An 18163-nucleotide genomic window follows, 5' to 3' on the forward strand; every position below is an offset into this window, starting at 1 on the left:
TGTCTGTTATGTGCGTATGCAGACAGAAGGGCAGAGTGTGGGGGAGTGGAACTATGGGTCCATTGGACCTGCGGTTCTGCGTTACATGCAAATGTGGCAATACTCTGCTCATTTACAACTTAGCTTCCATATAACCACACTTTTCACTTGGTCTTTCAGTTCCAATCGTCTTCCTCGGCAGGCTGAGAACAGCTGTGGAGTCAGTAGTTTGTCAATCTTTTTCTTAAAAAATGTATTTCAACACTAAACTCTCAATCTTGATCACTAACCTCATCTAAGGCTTAGGTTAGGCTGCAATCTTGTACATGGTTGATCAAAAGTAAAACCAGCAAAGTAACAATTCAAACATTATAAGAACATAAGATTTGTTTTACATTTAATAAATCCATTTTAAACAGAGCTAGCTTGTTGCAAAGGCCAGTCCTACAGGGATGTGCATGGAACCAGTTTGTACACTCCCAGGAGGGTGTGAATGGAGGGGGTAGCTTTAAGGGGCAGGGAAGGCGCTGCCTCCCTCATAGCCCTCATCCTGCTGCTTTTCACCCACTGGCGCCCTCCAAGAATGTGGGCACACTGGGCTGCAGCATTCCTGTTTGCAGCCCCGATCAGCATCGCCACGCTCATAGCCAACGCTCATGCACATGGCACAAATGCGCTATCGGAGCTAAAAAAAACCCCCTCGTACCAGTTTGGACACTGGCAGACCGGTTTGGCACTCCATAAAGGGAGTGCCAAACTAGTTCTGAGCACATCCTTACTGTCCTATCCATCTTTACTCATGAATAGAGGACTTGCTCATCTTTCAGATAATGACTTGTATGTCATCTCATGTTGATACAGACACTTGCCCAAATGCCTGTCTGTCCTTAGATGTATATCTCTTTGATTATTCAACTTTGTTTCCCCTTCCTCCCCACTCTGATGGGCAGCTTATCATTACTAACACATGCCATTCTCTCTAAACCAAATGAAAGAGTATATGGAAAGCAGAGGGGCTTAGGTAGCCATTGCCTCTGTAATGCAGTATTCCCCTAAGTTGCAGAAGTCAGTTTTTACTATATCAGTGCTTTAATTTATCTGATTCTGACTAAATATTGCATCCCTAATAAGTATATTGTTGGTTATCCATTAATTTTGCATCATAGTAACTTATAGAACTACTGCCTACATATTTAAAGCAACTCAGAAATATGATTTTAAGGAAGATGCCACATACTTAATACGGAAATAACTAAGTCCATGGAATTGCGCTGGTTTCAGTGGAAGTACTTGTGCATAGCACTCAAATTGTTATGCTCATTATGCACTCTAAATGCATAAAAGCAATAAGTATTAAGATTTAACTTATACCACAATATGAATTATACCTGTTTCAGTGAAGTGTAGTTGGATCCGTCAGTGCTGATTTTTCTTATCTCATGATGATCAGCCAGAATTAAGAAAGGTTCTTCATCTAAATATAGGAAAATGAAATAATATTATGCTAGCAGCTTTTAAGTTAATTTATGGAACTTCATGAATATAGTGTGCAGAAACACAAGTGATGAAAAATAAAATGTTACATGCTGTGAACAGTGTTATGGATGAAAGAAACATTAAAAGCATAATATTTCAAGTAAGATCAACGATGCGTCATAAACTGAACAAGAGATTCAATTAGCATCTCTTTCGGAGTACTTTAATTTAGCCTTTGTAATGCAGAAAATGTATTAGCACTCACAATAATTTCAATTTCAAAATGAATTTGAACACAGCTACTTGGTCTGGCTTTTAAGGAACAAATAGGTGATATATTTCAGTTGACATTAAGAAAAGGGGGATTTTAAACTGTCAAATAGTTCAAATTAATTCACACTACAATATTCAGCTAGTAGTGAGCTAAGTAGCTTTGAATAGTTTTATATTCTTAATGTTAATACATCTTTACAACATTTATTATACCTGTGGAGTATACTTTGAGATACTGGACACTTAAACAGTATACTGAGAAAAGTATTTAAGAAATTTGCAGTTATACAAATGCTTGGCAAAATCAGTCCCTTCTGATCCCAGGGATGTGGAGTAGCTTTTCAGAGACTCTGGGAAGCACGGCAGAGCCATTTCAGACTCCGCTGGAACAGTCTAAATTGTGCTGGTGCTGTAGACAACCAAAAGAAAAGGTAGGATGGGCTCTCATGTCCAACCTCACTTTTAGCTGGGGTAGTGAGTCTGGGCTACCCAGTGACAGAGCTACTGGGCTCCCACTGGTACAGACGACCAGGCATTCCTGGGTTAACCCTCTTCTACCCAGGAATCTCTCTTTGTGAGATCGGAAAATCCCATTTGGGTTTGTCTGGTCCAGGAGAGGGATGCGCAGGACACCCACCCTTGAAATGTCACTACCCCTGTAGCAACTCTCTCTGCTTTCCTTGAAATCCCTCAGATGTTTCACAGGGGCAGACTCTCCAGATTTGCCCTAAAACAGAGTGGCAATTTTAGACACCTCCTCACCTATGCCATAATATTCTCCATTTATATGCAATACTTGTATCTGAATTCAAAACCGCAGCGTGTAGTCTGACATCCAGACATGTCCTCAAATATGAAATAGGTTGTTCTAAGAGAGCTTGCTTGTTAATGGAAAGTGTAATACGTTGCAACTAACTGAAGTCCCATTGCTTTCAGTGAGACTTACTAGTTATGATTAAAATAGGTACACTGGAGCTTAAATATTTTGTGTATTAAAAAATGGTGATACCTGAAAGAGATTTGCAGCCATTTTGGTTATTAGGTTGCACTTCATAACCATCTGCACACAAACATTTGTAGGTTCCATATGTATTAATACATTGCTGACTGCATGGAAAGCCAGATGAACATTCATCAATGTCTACACATGTTTTGCCATCATCCTTTATATGGAAGCCAGGCCAACATTTACACTAGAAGAAAAAATAAAGCAAGTTATACACAGAGCACACTAAGGCTAGTATTGCCGTCCTCCCCAGCATGATATCAGTTGTTCAAAAAGCTTTTAAACACCTGCAATCCAAACAACATAGAATCCAGACCTCTAATAATAACCCACTTCAAAAGAAAATCTCATGGCGATTTTCAGTGTTCCAAATGGAGTATTCTTTTTTTGCCTACTGTACACTGGCAACATTCTGTGAAATGAGAACCTATACAGTCCTTTAGACCCTTGCAGTACTTCATAGCACATATCTGTTTGAAAACAGGTCAATCAAGTTTCTGAGGCTCAGGGTGAAACTATACTTTCCACATCCACCATATGTCTTCAAAGCCTAGCTGCTGCTGCCTTTTTTTCTCTTTTTCTTTTTGTAATGTAGGCCAGGCGAGTACAGTTTCTAGAAGAGTGGTAGAGAGGAAGAAAGCACTTAATCCTCCCTTCCCCTGAGGCTTATCCTCTCCGACTCTCCCACATCCAGCTTATTCCCCAGCAGGAGTTCTATATTTCCATTGCAAGTTTTCATCACAAACACAAGTCTGTAACCTGGACTTTTTTTGCTAGAAATCAAGCTCTCCTGGTCCAGCTTTCCTAGCAGAAGAGGCAGTGAGGCTCTGAAAATATGCATTTGGGGTGAAATGTATAGCATACCCTAAGCATACAGACATGACTGCTGTATCTATAAGTAGTGTTTATAATTCTCAATTTTTAGCTTTTAAAATAACTTTTAATTTGAAATGTAACTCTGATTGCGGTTTTAGCCTGATTTTTAACTTGTTTACTTAATTTGGTTAATTTTATTATTTTTATTTTACATTGTCTCTATTTTATTGTTGTGAGCTGCCCTGAGCAGTACTGGAGGCGGAGTACAAATATTAAAATAAATAATAAATAATAATAAATGATTGCTGTGTCTATAACTATTTCTCCGTTGCTAACTGAAAAGATACTGAGCCTGTTCTCATGACCATATGGGAGTGGGCTGGAGGGAAGGCATGCTCCTACCTTGTGCCTTCCAGATGACCAGAGTCTCATTTTGGCTCTACAGTTTGCATGCCCAAATGAATGCTGCAGCAGCATTCCCCATTGTTGATATCAGGAGCAGGGCCCTCCGGCTATCCCACAATGCATTGTGAGAGCAGCAGAAAGGCAGTCCTCAGTACTGCAGCAGCTCCATGCTGTCTGGCCCCACAAGCCACAGGACTGCCTGAGAACAGTTTAAAATGATATGACAGCACAAATAAACAAATTAAAAAGGTAGGATGGGCTTCATTTTTGTCCTACCTCACTTTTAACTTCGGTAGTGGATCTGGGCTACCCAGATTTAGAACTGCTGGGTCGGGAGTAGGGGTGTACACGGAACCGCCAACTGCAGACTGGTACTGGGTGGGGGGGGGGTTCTTTTAGAGCGGCGGGAGGGTTTACTTACCCCTCCCGCTGCTTTCCCGCTTGGCGCCCGTAATCTTTAGAATAATTGGGGCGGCAGGCCACCAGCCACCCCTGCTGCCGCCCCCGCGACCGGATTAGGGGCCAAATCGGCCCAAACTACTGCCACCGCCGCCGACCACCCACCCAACCGCCCAACACAAGGCCCAATTTCGGGCCAAGGAAGCCACCCCCCACACGGGCGATGATGGGCCGAATCGGCCCAAACTACAGCCGACGACCACCCACCCACCCTCCCAGCCGCCCAAGTCCTCACCACAACAAGGCCCGCATCAGTCGGGCTGATCAGGGCCCCACAATTCGAAAAGGAGAGGAGCTCGCAAACAGAGCTCCTCTCTCTGAAAAGTCTTGGCCCGAACTGGGGCTTTGGGCACAAAGGATGCTTGGGAGTTCCGAAGAGCGTCAGAATTCCCAGGCGTCCTTTGCGCCCAAAGCCCCAGTTCGGGCCGAGACTTTGCAGAGAGAGGAGCTCTGTTTGCGAGCTCCTCTCCTTTTCGAATTGTGGGGCCCTGATCAGCCCGACCGATGCGGGCCTTGTTGTGGTGAGGACTCGGGTGGCTGGGAGGGCGGGCGGGTGGGCGGTGGCGGCTGTAGTTTGAGCCGATTCGGCCTGTCATCGGCCGTGTGGGGGGTGGCTTCCTTGGCCCGAAATCGGGCCTTGTGTTGGGCAGTTGGGTGGGTGGTCGTCGGCGGCGGCTGCGGCAGTAGTTTGGGCCGATTTGGCCCCTAATCCGGTTGCGGGGGGGGGCGGCGGGGGTGGCTGGTGTCCTGCCGCCCCAATTATTCTAAAGATTACAGGCGCCAAGTGGGAAAGTGGCGGGAGGGGTAAGTAAACCCTCCCGCCGCTCTTAAAGAAACCCCCCCACCCGAACTGGACCGCCCAGGTCCGGACCAGTCCGGAGGCTTTTTAAATGGTCTCCGGACCGGTCCGGGCCCATCCCTAGTCAGGAGGGCTCCTGGTGCCCTAGAAGACCACAAATTCCTGGGTTAACCGTCTCCTACCTAGGAATCTCTGGTGGTGAGAACAGGCTCACTGGTACATATGTGCATTTCAACAACCTCCCTTTCCTGCAGCTGACATTTTCTGTGTCACCTCAGAAAATGTCCCTATGGCTATGCAACTCTCAGGGAAATATTTTCTGGAGACACATAAGTCGTCCACAAAACCTTTTTAGAAGGGTGGAGAGGGCTGGAGGGGGAGGCAGGAGTGCTCCTACCTTTCCCCCAGACAATGTTCTTTTATTCATGGACCAAGTGGGCACCCTGGAGAGCAGGAAAACACAGCCTGGCTTCCAGATACTCCTCAATGCACCACCCGAGAAGCATGGTGCATTGAGGGAGCCCCCCTCAGCCAGGCGCTCTAAATGCCTGGCTCTATGTCTGGTCAGGCTGCCTGCAGCCCAAGCAGACACATGACTGGGGATCCAGGGGGAAGGGCATGCTCACACCCTTCTACCCAGGTAGAAGCTCAGGCAAAAACCCTGGGCTACCCTGCAGGGCAGTGCCGGGATCAGCCGCAATCCCGCTGTTTCAAACAAGCAGCCCTATACCAATAGGGCTGCACAAGCCCAGGTTGGGCTGTTCATGTGAATAGCTTCAAATAGTTCTTTCCCACAAAGCACTAAGTGAGGCTATTCACATCAAAATTTCCCCCCACTTTTGAGCTAGCAGTGGAATGGAACTTTGCAGAAGCACTGGTGCTTCATGACTAAGTTGTCAGACAATGTTCTTCTTCCACGACAGTTTAATTGCTACACTAATAATTTGTATTCTTTTCCAGCCCGCTCCTTTCCTGGCCAAAATAGGGCAGTGAAGAAGAAAGAAATGATAGTCCCTCCTTTGCTCAGCTTGTTCACTACTGCTGAGCTGAGAAGCCAATTTTGGTGTGTTGACCAGGGCTGTCCTTAGAGAGCCCTGGCGGCATGTAGGGCCTGGGGCAAATCAGCCAGTGCAGGGCCACCTTCCAGTTAATTCTAATGGGAGTTTAAAAAGCAGGGCCTGGGGTGGTAACCCTTCTTGCCATGCCCTAAGGACAGCACTGGGGTTGACTAGTATATCATGGGAGTGGGAGCAGTCATGGAGATAGTGTAGAAGACGGTGGGACACTTTGCTTCTGTTTCTTGTTGAAATCTTTCTTTTCTGATTCTGTTTAAAACAACTAAGGATAAATAGAAGAAAGCAAAAAGAAAATGTGTGTGGGAGTGGTTGTTTAGGAGCAGCCATATAATCTTGTTACCTGTTTGTTACAGAGGGCTGGCATGGGAAGCTATATTTTCCCCTTGGTATATTAGCAATTTGACCCTCTCTCTCAGCGAAGAGTTTCCTAAATGTGTATAGTGAATAGGGATGTGCACGAACCGGTCCAGAGGCCATGTTGGAGGCCTCCGAACCGGTTCGGAACCGGACCGGTCTGGCAGTCCGGCACCGAGGGGGGGTCTACCTTTAAGGGCGGGGGGGTAGAACTTACCCCTCCCGCCACTCTTCCCCCTCCGGCACTGTAGTTTAAAGCGAAGTTTTTGGGGGCGGCAGGGTTCCTCGCTGCCGCCCCTACCCCCGTCGTCGCCTGGAAGTCTCTGTAATAGCAGCACGCATGTGCGCGTGGCGGCACGTGCGCGCCTGTCGCCGCCATGTGCGCGCGCGCCGCCATGCGCACTGCTATTACAGAGACTTCCAGGTGACGACAGGGGTAGGGGCGGCAGCAAGGAACACTGTCGCCCCAAAAACTTCATTTTAAACTACAGCGCCGGAGGGGGAAGAGCGGCGGGAGGGGTAAGTTCTACCCCCCCGCCCTTAAAGGTAGACCCCCCCTCGGTGCCGGTCCGGACTGGTCCGGACCATGCACATCCCTAATAGTGAATACTGCCTTCCCTAGATACTTCTAGAGAAGGCAACACATTCTTACATTTTTTTTAATAATTGCAAGAACTATGCAGTCCAAGATATTCCATTTCAACTATTCAGGATTTTTTTTAAAGGTATACATTTGAGATTGCTTGGATTGGGGGCTCTCCCCAAACAATGGCTGCTTCTGCATTCTCTCCCAGGCATAGCCAGAGGAGCATATAGCACAATAATTCCTATCCATCTTCCACAAGGGGAAAAGATTCTGTCTCTTCAAGGGTTCTGAAGACACTAGACATCCCAGAATTACAAGTAATTGTACAAACTATAGAAATGAGGGGGGAAATGGAATATGTTGAATGCTTAAGTCCTTGGCATGTAGACACTTAATAAATTTTTCTGATCTGCGACCTTTATCCAGACTTTGTTCATACTGTTACACATATGCAGTTTGCTGCACTTTTCACTTTCCGCCACTTGCAACTTACCAATGTTCCTAGCACATATGTGCAGATGAAGTGACAATGCAAAACATAATCTTGATGTACTTGTACAATCACATCTAGATTCCATTAGCATTGTATTGCTAATGTTTAATGAAAAAAAACCTACTGGCTGACATCCAGATTAATACTGCACTGCTGTGGCAGTGCTGCATTCCAGAGTAATGCTGTACCATCATGTGAGCGGTGGGAGAGGTGATTTTTCTCTGTAGCCCACTGTGTGTCACAGAAATAAGTCACTGAGTGTTGCTTAACTGCCAGCCATTCAATGTAGCCATTCATTTTGTTGACTGGTGCTATTTTTCATATTTTCTGCTACTGACTATTTCAAACGATAGTCTATATTATGCTATTTTGTAATTTTAAATTGTATTAATTGTATTATTGTTTTTCCTATGAGCTAAATTCCTTCAGAGAAAAATGGTGGGATTTTAAAATTTAAGAAAATAATAATGAAATAAAGGGGGGGGATACATTATTTTGAAGACAATTGCCATATTAACCCACTAGATTGGGATATGTTTTTTTACTACTACTTCCCCAATGTACAGTCAGTCTTTCTTCTTTATTTCTCTCCCTGCTAAAAACTTTAGTTAATGGCCTTTGTGCTTAAAAACTAAGCTGGAGGACTGGACCAGTGGAGACTGTCTTTGATCTTGAATTATGGAAGTTCTTCGTTCTGCTTTGATTGGAAGAAAGACCTAGCCATGAGGCCTTTGCACACTGAAAACTGTTGGCTCTAATCTGACCCAACAGGAAAAATGATGTGAGGGATTGACATGATCCCTCCCGAAACTGTTTGGTCAGATTGAAAATCTAACAATTTTCAGACATTCTGTTGGGATTTACGTGTTAAAGTCTTTTCCCTTCAACTTGGAAGGTGAAAAAGAATTTTCCTCTCAGCTGAACAGCATATTCTCTTTTGTCTTTTTGTCTGGTTGGGATTTAAAAGTTAAAGGAAATTATTTTGGTATTTAAATTTGGGATTTAAATGTTAAAAAGGGAAAACACCTTTAACTTAAATCCCAACTAAGGAAAGAAAACCTGCCTCTAAGCTGAGAGGAGACCTCTCTTTTCCACTGTAGGGTCCAACCGGTATGTCGGAATTGTGACAGAGTTCTGTCATGACAGGAGGGATGTTAGTAGGAGTTGTGACTGACCGGGGTCCCTCTGGTTGTGACAGAACTCTTTCCTATAGTACTCAACAGAAGGCATTCAACATGCCTCTTGCTCAGACATGACTGCACAGAACTAATAACCATAATGTAGATTCATTTCACTTTCTAAAGCCTATGTTATTTTGCTTTCCTTAAAATCATATTTATAGATATGGAAGACCTACAAGCAGCTACAGAAGCTCTACTCTGGGCTGTCACCACTGGAAATATGACTGGTGTGTACGAGGGACACAGCCATCTTTTGCTGGTGATGCTTCAATTGCAGAATACTTTCCCTGGTGAAATGTGACATATTCCCTCTCTTTCAGTCTTCATACGGGTAAGACATTTTTATTCAGGCAAGCAGTTGGAGCTTAATTTTATTGCTGTTTTAGTTGTTCTTGTGCTGCTGCTATTGCCGTTTACTGCTGGTTTTTATTGATTGTTAAATTGATGTTTACTGTTGTGTTTTTATAATGTTGTACAACACTGTGAATGCATTTTTAATGCAGAAAGTGGGCTATGGAAATGGGCTATTCAGAAAGTGGGCTATGAAATACTCAAATTAAATAAATAAAAGAAAAAGGTAGCTGCTGACATGGCTGAAGACCTCCATTGATGGTAGGGACCTTTTGGGGCTGCTGTGTAACTTATAAGCACACCCAATGGTGTAGTGATGGGGCTGCTGTGGAATAACTTTAAACCACTTCCAAGAAGCAGTGTAGTGCTACTTTCCATTGGAAACGATGCAAAGGAGCACTGTCCAGAAGCAGTTTCAAGTCATTCCAGCAGCATATTAGTTGCTATCCAGAAGCAGTTTCAAGTCATTCCAGCCGCCCCATCAAGTCCGTAATGTCAACAGAGGGCTGCCAGTCATGTTGGCCAGTATTAGTCTCAGAGTCAATGGTAGTGGTGTTATTATTATTGTACAACTATAAAACAGCAAAGGGTAGTGAACACAAGACTTATGTCCTTTTGATAGGACTATCTCTTTTAAAGGAAGTCTCAAATTCTAGTATATGGAAGCCATATTTATTTATTTTAAAATGACATAATATACTGTTTTACACACCATGACTACCAACCTTGTACCCAACTGGAAGATCCTGACAATCTTGAGAACACCCACTGACTTTCTTACTCAAACATTCATTAACATGGCAGTTTCTCTCATCAGATCCATCACCACAATCCTGTTTAGAATCACAAACATCTTCTTGAGGAATACACTTGCCATTTTTACACATAAAAAAGGAACTGTTGCATGACTGTTCTGAAAAAAAGAAACAAGGGGGGGGAAGAAAGGAGACAAATGAAATGCAAGGAATATATCAAGACATTTTATTTGAAAGTAGACCAGCTTAATTTATGAACAGGGCATAGGTCAGTGAAAATGCAGTTCCTTCACAGTCTGCTTACATGTGGTGCACAACACAACAACATTAACAACTAGAGGAAGTTTGCCACTGATTTCAGTGACATGTGAATTGCACCAACAAACCTGAAACAACTACAATTATTCAGGAGCATACTGTGATCAAATACTCTTCAAAAAAATACCATTACTGCTTTTTTTCCCTTTTCTTCAACTTGATCTCTCATAATGATATTAATATAGATTAATTTGATAATGGCACAATATTGGATATATTTTGCCATTATCAAATTAATCCTCACAAGCAACAAATTTTAACAAGACATAATATTGTTCTACCATATTCTAAGATCTAAAAGTAGGTAGCAATTTGGTAATTATTCTACCCAAACCTTAATTACCATAAGCCAGTTTGAATAAAAATAACATTCGAGATTTTTTAAATAACATATCAATGGGCAGGTAGATTATTTCAAAACACTACCTGAAATCATTACTGAAAATAAAAATCCAGCATGAGCCAATGATATTAATCATCAGGTGTAATTTGAATTGCTGCACGACATCTAGATTTGCAGCTACAGGGAGCCCAAATATTTTTCTATCTAAGAAAGAGACTATAAATATATACATTCAGGAGTGCAGCTAAATATATTTTTAGAGTCTAATTTACTGCACATATTGAACCTATATCAGAAAATGATGGATGGTATAGTCAGTGAAGTGCAGAAAGTCTCTTACAAATGTGGATTCTATTCTTTGAGTAGATCAACTTTAAAAAAAACACCACAACAGTGCTCTGATATAGCAAGGGCAATCAGCCATATACACACATCTGATGTGCAACAACCATGGTGCACTGCATGTGCACTGCTAAATACCATTCTACTATGTGGCTCCTCTCTCACCTCCAACAGTGCTAAACATGTTTGGTAGAAAAACTCCCCAGGATCAGCATCATGTGTGCAACTGTTGCACACAAGGTTAACTTGACTGGGACCAAAAAGCTTTCAAGTGTTTGGCTAGGGGATAAAATGGCACCCTAAAGTAGGAGCACATAAGAGAAAGCAAAATATGATGCTAGAGAAATAATATTTTGGATAAGGGGATTAGACAACTCAGAGCTATAACCTTTTCTAAACTCTTCTTAAGCCCTCAACATTCAGCATGTTATGTCAGTAGCAGTAGCAGGAACGGCCAGTGCAGGCGCCGCTGGGGGTGGTGGTGAGAGGCAGCTTTAAGCATAAAATAGAAGGTGCTTCCCTCCACTCTGGCAGCACCTGCAAGCTGCTCCCAGCAACAGGGCGCCACCCACCACTCCCTGCAGCAGGGGATTGCCTCCTTTACTCACCTGGCCACCAATGGGGGATCAGTTCTGCGGAAACCAGGTGAGTGGTAGAGCTAATCCCCTGCTGCAGGGAGTGCTTGGCGGCCACTGTAGCTCGGAGCAGTTCACAGGTGCAGCTGGAGAGGAGGTAAGCGTCTTCTAATTTATACTTAAAGGTGCCTCTCGCCACCCCTCCCCTCCAGGCAACAACTGGTCTGTAGCTCAACGAACACAAACACTTATATGGACAGTGGGCTACATCCAGATTAGTACTGTGCTAGTAAATACGTGCCTCTGTTACGCTACCACAAATGGAAGCTGAATGCATGATCATACAAGTGCTGTTTCAGGGGATTATATTATAATATATTATTATTGTTAGACAGTCAGACAGGTGTTATTGATTGGTTTGTTTTATCCAGACATCGAGTCCTTCCCAAGGACTTGGGATGCCAGAATTTTATCCTATACCATAAAACCCTTCAGCATGCGGCCGTGCTGCCCGTGTCTTTTTGGGCCGTTCTGGGCATGCGCGGGAAAAGAGTGCTGGCGAGGCCCGGCGGGGCAACTGGCCCCGATGGTGGCGGCAGCCGCCACGGCGAGAGGGCCACAAGGATAGCAGAGGCAGCGGCATAGGGTCCGGACCGGCCTCAAGGAAGGGAGAGTCGGAGGGGGCGGGCGGCACTATGGGCGGCGGGGGCGGCACTCAGTCCGGACGTGGGGAGAGAAGAAACAGCGGCGGCGGCCCCGGAACGGCAGAACAAGGAGAACAGCAACAAGAACTACAATGGGCAGCAATTTCTGGGAACCAGCCGCACGATGCCCAACACAAAAAGTGACATGAAGCATGACACACAGAGCCAGATCCAACGCCCCCCGCCCGCCCGGCCACCCAGGAGCCAACACTATAAATATAAAAAATATATTGTTGCCCGCCCCCCCTTCCGTTCTAAACCGGAGCAGGAAGAACTCCCCGCCCACAGCCAAGGGCGGGGGGGGGGAGGGGGCAAGAGAGACCATACGTGGGGGGGGCACCAGGAGTTTGCTCTGCTGCCTGGTAAGCCAGTCCGAGCCTGCTACTGGGGTAAAACCTGCAAGAGGAGAAAACAGCACCTGGCGTGGTCTCTCCAAGCAGGCACGGCAGCCACAGGCAGCGACAGCCAAAGCTGGGAGCGCATGGTTGTTCCGTGCAGGAAAGGGGGCGGGGCTGTCCCTTGGCTTCCGCTCAACTCATCCTTGGGTTTGAGGGAAGTGAGAGGCTCCCAGCCCCACTTCCATCCTCTCCTCAGCAGAGCGATAGCCCCGCACGGAGGAGGAGAATCTGGTGATCACCTCCTTCCCTCCCTGTTGAGTGCTGCGCACACGTCTGCTTCAAATGCTGGCTCTCTCTCCGAACTGCTAGAAAATCGCTTTGTGTGAGTGTTAAGGGAAGCCTTTTCTCTACCCCTCCCCACCCTCCTTTGAGTTTTGTCCTCAGTGCATTAGGGGTTGCCACCAGAAATCACCTCAGATCGCGAGTACAGGAGAAATTACAAAGCACCCACTCTTTACCCCTCCACGACTGCTGGCCAGAAAAACAGACAAAAAGACGTTGAGGGGAGATGCACTGCTTAGAGCACTGCTTGCTCATCAATAAGATAAAGTTATTTTTAAAATAAGCCTTGAAAAAGGTCGAAAAAACAAAAGGGACAAAAAAACATCACCATGTAAATTGTAGTTGAACCATGACGTAACTAATTCCAAGGCCCAACACAAATTTATGAAACTTGAAGGGGAAAAAAAACTTCTCATAATAGAGAGACCATGTGGCACCAATAAAGAATATTATTTACTCAAAAAATAGCCTCATAAGTATGTAAAAACTAAATAAGGGAGAAAGAAGAGCAAAACAAGAAAAAAAGGGGGCAAGAGAGACGGAGAAGTAAGAAAGGGGGGGGGGGAAGCTAGCGCCCGTTATTATAACGGGCTTAAAAATACTAGTTGTCAATAATGTTGCTGTTATAGATATCATCGCAGAATATAGGCTGTTCCCAGTAAAGTTGCTTTTTGTAATTGGCTGATGGTGATTTTGGTGGCCCCTATGGTGCTGAGGTGCTCTTCAAGTTGTTTTGGAATTGCACCTAGGGCACCAATTACCACTGGGATTATTTTGGTCTTCTTCTGCCACAGCCTTTCAATTTCAATTTGTAGATCTTTGTATTTTGTGATTTTTTCTATTTCTTTTTCTTCCATTCTGCTATCCTCTGGTATTGCTATGTTGATTATTTTAACTGTTTTTTCTTTCTTCTCGACTACAGTTATATCTGGTGTTTTGTGTGGCAGATGTTTGTCTGTTTGTAGCTGGAAGTCCCATAATATTTTTGCTTCTTCATTTTCTACAGCTTTTTCAATTTTATGGTCCCACCAATTTTTGGCTACAGGTAGCTTGTATTTTTTGCAGATGTTCCAGTGTATCATCCCTGCTACCTTGTCATGCCTTTGTTTGTAGTCAGTCTGTGCGATCTTTTTACAACAGCTGATTAGGTGGTCCACTGTTTCATCTGCTTCTTTACAAAGGCGACACTTGCTGTTTGTTGTTGACTTTTCTACTTTTGCTCTTATTGCATTTGTTCTTAGTGCCTGTTCTTGTGCAGCCAGTATTAAACCCTCTGTTTCTTTCTTCAAGTTGCCATTCTTAAGCCATTGCCAGGTCTTGGTGATGTCTGATTTTCCACTTATATTGTGCAAATATTGACCATGCAGTGGCTTATTTTTCCATTTTTCTGCTCGGTTCTTGACTTGTTCTTTCTTGTATGCCTGCTTTGTTTCATTGGTGTTGAATAGTTTCTTGTTCTTGACCATTTTAAGTGCATCTTCTTCACTGTCCTTCATATATTCTTCAAGGCCTCTTTTCTCCTCCTCTACTGTTTGATGGACTTGCAGCATTCCTTTTCCACCTGAGCTGCGAGGGAGGTATAGCCTATCTACATCACTGCAGGGGTGCAGAGCATGATTGATGGTCATTATTTTCCTGGTCTTACAGTCTAGCATCTTTATTATTATTACTATTATTATTTCTTGTTTACACAGTCAGACAGGTGTTATTGACTTGTTTGTTTTATCCAGACATCGAGTCTTTCCCGAGGACCTGGGATGGTTGAATTTTGTTGTTGTTGTTATTACTGAAAAAATTGTCATGCTTGTTTGGACAACAGCAGAGAGGTACTGTTTGTGGAGAAACGGTTTGAGAAAATTCTCCAACATTACTACTTGAGAGCAACCCTAAAATAATCTTGGGATTTCAGTTTCTCCGTGGATTAAGCCTGAATTTCTCTTTTGAATTATATTTTGAAGAAGTGTTGGTTCAATTGCAGTCCCTGTGGCAAGCTGCTGCAATGACTGGCAGCAGCTGACTACTAAGAAACATGAACAGGGCCACTGATTCTGCCGCTGCCTGCACAGGGGTGGCTAGGAAAAGGTACAACAACAACATATTCTCAAGCACCACTCTCTGGGCCATCAATTCTGCTCCCACTAGTGGTAGTACATCTGCTAGTGTGCCACTATCTGGAGCAGAGGCTCATTTCTTTGTGTATCACTGCTACACAATGTCCTTAAGCTAGCACAATTCTAGTCTGGATTGTAAGCCATTATTCTTTTTCTTTTTAAAAAGGAACACACTTTTTAAAAAGGAAAGTACTTTTGAAGTAAAAGAAAAATTGTACATATATTTAAAAAGCTGAACCTGCACTTTTGCATTTCACGTTAATTGGATCTTCATCAGAATGATCTGGACAATCAAAATCTCCATCACACTGCCACTGAGAGTTTAAGAGGCACCTCCCATCAGCACATCTGAATTCTCCAGGATTACAGTGACGATATCCTAGAAGCAGAGTGATAGAAATTCATACTGTACATTTAATACAATGTACAATTTAATAAACTTTTCAAAATAAGGTTCCTACAATATTTGTATCATATACATCCTATACATACATATATAACTAATACATAAGCATATCTGTATCAAATATTCTATGCAAATTCAGCACTGGAGTCAGGGGTCAATACTGTAGGCCAGCTGCCAAGGGTCTTCAAGCGGGCTCTCTGATGATTGCTGATACCATCTCTGTGCCAATAGCCTTTATAAGGTGGTGACAGAATGACTCTCTTGGGGCCTAACCAAGTAGGAGAAGAGGCCATGGAAGGCAATTTACCAAGGACCCTGTGAAACAATGCTTGGCTAAAACATATGTTTAAATGTGTTTAATTCTGTCCCTTTATAGTACAGGTTTATCATTTATCTTTATGTATAAGGTCTGATCCATAGAACTTTGCTTCTAAATCTGCTATGCAGATACGCTCTCAGCTAATGCAGACATCAGGCATACTTGGGGTCTAGAGCCTAGCCTACACCTGGTGTTGTTCTTCCTTTTAATTACACTGTGGTGGCCAAAAGGAACACTTTCAGTAAGCTTCAGTAAAAAGGAACTTCAGGGGCCACAGTATCTTATTTTATAGCTAAGACTGATGCAACTACTCTGACCCAGAAGAACAGAGTTCAGCTAGGGAATAAGGCACACAGTGCTTACAATTCCTGGTCAGGGACTATTGGAACCACTTTTGGTTTCAGATTTTGGCAGCAAAATCTGTTGGAGATGCAGCTCCTGATGGCATCAACTCTTGGCACCAACAACTCTATTGACCACTAGGGGCACTGGGGTGGAGATAGTGAGCAAGGGAATCCCCTCTCTGACTACACTGTCTCTACTCTATTTCCCCTTTGTTAGACTGTTTCTCTAACCTGAGAAGCAGACGACTTCTATCTCCCTTCTCCTTCCCGGTGGAGTAAGCAGCAAGGCATGTAGACCTTTCCTATTTCTCTGATGTATTCCTAAATATACTACTTTATTTAGAACTTTAACTCCATGCCTCCAGACAATATTAATTGCCAGTGTTTTCCTTACATCTGCACTTCCACTGCCGCGGATGGGGTAGATGAATGATCCCCCCTCCAAATCTTTCTAACAGAATCTAGTAGCTTATAGATCCCAGATCTGGCCAGGATTTGTGGGGTATGAGAGAGGTGAGTCTCACAGCATAGCATTGTTGTGGGTTGGACAGATGATGCCTAGAATACTGCAGAGAAAAATCTGAAGTTCTTTCATATAACATTAAAAAAAATCTGTTTAAAGGTGTACAGATTTCTGAGTTCTAGGCTTTTTAGAGTAGAGTGATCACAATTCTTAACTCACTTATTTTCTGCAGTAATACATAGCCACATTAATACATAGCCACATAGAGTGATGACGATTCTTAACTCATTTATTTTCTACAGTAATACATAGCCACTTATTTTCAAAAGATTTCAGTATGGTCAATTTAAGACTGGTGTCTACATCCAGGCAAAGTATCAAATCTCTTGTGCAATTTAGAAATCAATTCATAATTTTAAGAAATACACACAAAAATGGTTTTGCTAGGAGAATGTAAAGTTTTCGTCTGCAGAAATTTTAGAGGAGTATTAATAATGCTCCCTTAAAGGAAGTAGAAATTGAATACCTGTTAATTCACTTTCTTCAAATGATTTTATACCATTTGTTGTGGGGTGTTCTTTCCAGTCAGCAGACAGAGACAGAGCACTTGAACTTCAGAGTTAAGACATCTCTCTGTATCCAAGACTAAACCTCTCACAATTCTCAGGTTACCCTTCCAAATGAATTAACTGACTGCTAATGCCTTAAAACAAAGCTATATATTCTGTAACAATGTAATTAGAAACCATCAAATGTCTAACACAATTCATTCATAAAATTATGCCATGTAACTTATAAATGAATGAATGAATGAATGAATGAATGAATGCCTGGTCTTAGAGGATACAATTTAGACTGCTATGGAAAAACCCAAGGAGGAGAAAATGACAGGAATAAATTTCTCCTTGTGCCATTCTTCTACCAAGCAAGATATTTGAGACTTCCCATATATTACAACTGAATCCAAGAGTGTTATGATTGCCCAGGATATTGGTATATGAAGGTTTACACCAAAAAGCAAGTTTCTGTGGCAGTGCTGTGGCATCATATCAGTATGCGTACCTGTTCATTTAATGTTAGGTTTGAAAAATAGCTAGGTCTAGAGTTATAAAGTATAGCGCAGCTAGCTTGCTATTGTCATCTTAACATATTCCTGGTCCTTCACGAAACTGAACTCTTGAATGCCTAGCCTTGACAGGTCCTGCTTTGTACTTGTTGCATGCTATGTTCAGGATATTATAAACTAATATGTTATGCTTTTTGAATCCTGCCTCAGTAGAAGACAACAGGATATTCTTTGGCTTAAATCTAGATATATACATTTTCCAGTTTGAGTAGAATTTCATGATAGTCCTTCCCCCATGATTTAGATTAAATTGTGTGAACAGCCTAGAGCCTTTGAAGTCAGGTGGTATATACATTAAATGAATGAATGAATAAATAATCTTAGTTCACAAAGAATTGGTTAGCTTTAGCTCCCAGAGATCTTTTTCAAGTGGATCTTATCACTTTCCAAGTTGGTTGCCATTTTGAGTATTTTAATTATGAG

General features: G+C 43.1%; 1 protein-coding gene across 10 annotated transcripts in view; it reads right to left on the reverse strand.

Moving 5' to 3' along the window:
* Positions 1-18163, reverse strand: part of LRP1B (LDL receptor related protein 1B) — a 1420219-nt gene that overhangs the window by 177174 nt on the left and 1224882 nt on the right. For all 10 annotated transcript variants that reach the window (XR_008308477.1, XM_053255348.1, XM_053255339.1 and 7 more), the window contains 4 exons: positions 15321-15461; positions 9980-10167; positions 2738-2921; positions 1368-1453 (listed from right to left, as the gene is read on the reverse strand). Coding sequence is in view for 9 of the 10 variants with exons in the window: in XM_053255348.1 (XP_053111323.1) it covers positions 1368-1453; positions 2738-2921; positions 9980-10167; positions 15321-15461 (599 nt within the window). In the remaining variant the exon portion in view is untranslated. The remainder of the gene's footprint in view (positions 1-1367; positions 1454-2737; positions 2922-9979; positions 10168-15320; positions 15462-18163) is intronic.

The sequence above is a fragment of the Hemicordylus capensis genome, chromosome 1, assembly GCF_027244095.1.
Source record: "Hemicordylus capensis ecotype Gifberg chromosome 1, rHemCap1.1.pri, whole genome shotgun sequence".
Lineage (NCBI taxonomy): Eukaryota > Metazoa > Chordata > Lepidosauria > Squamata > Cordylidae > Hemicordylus > Hemicordylus capensis.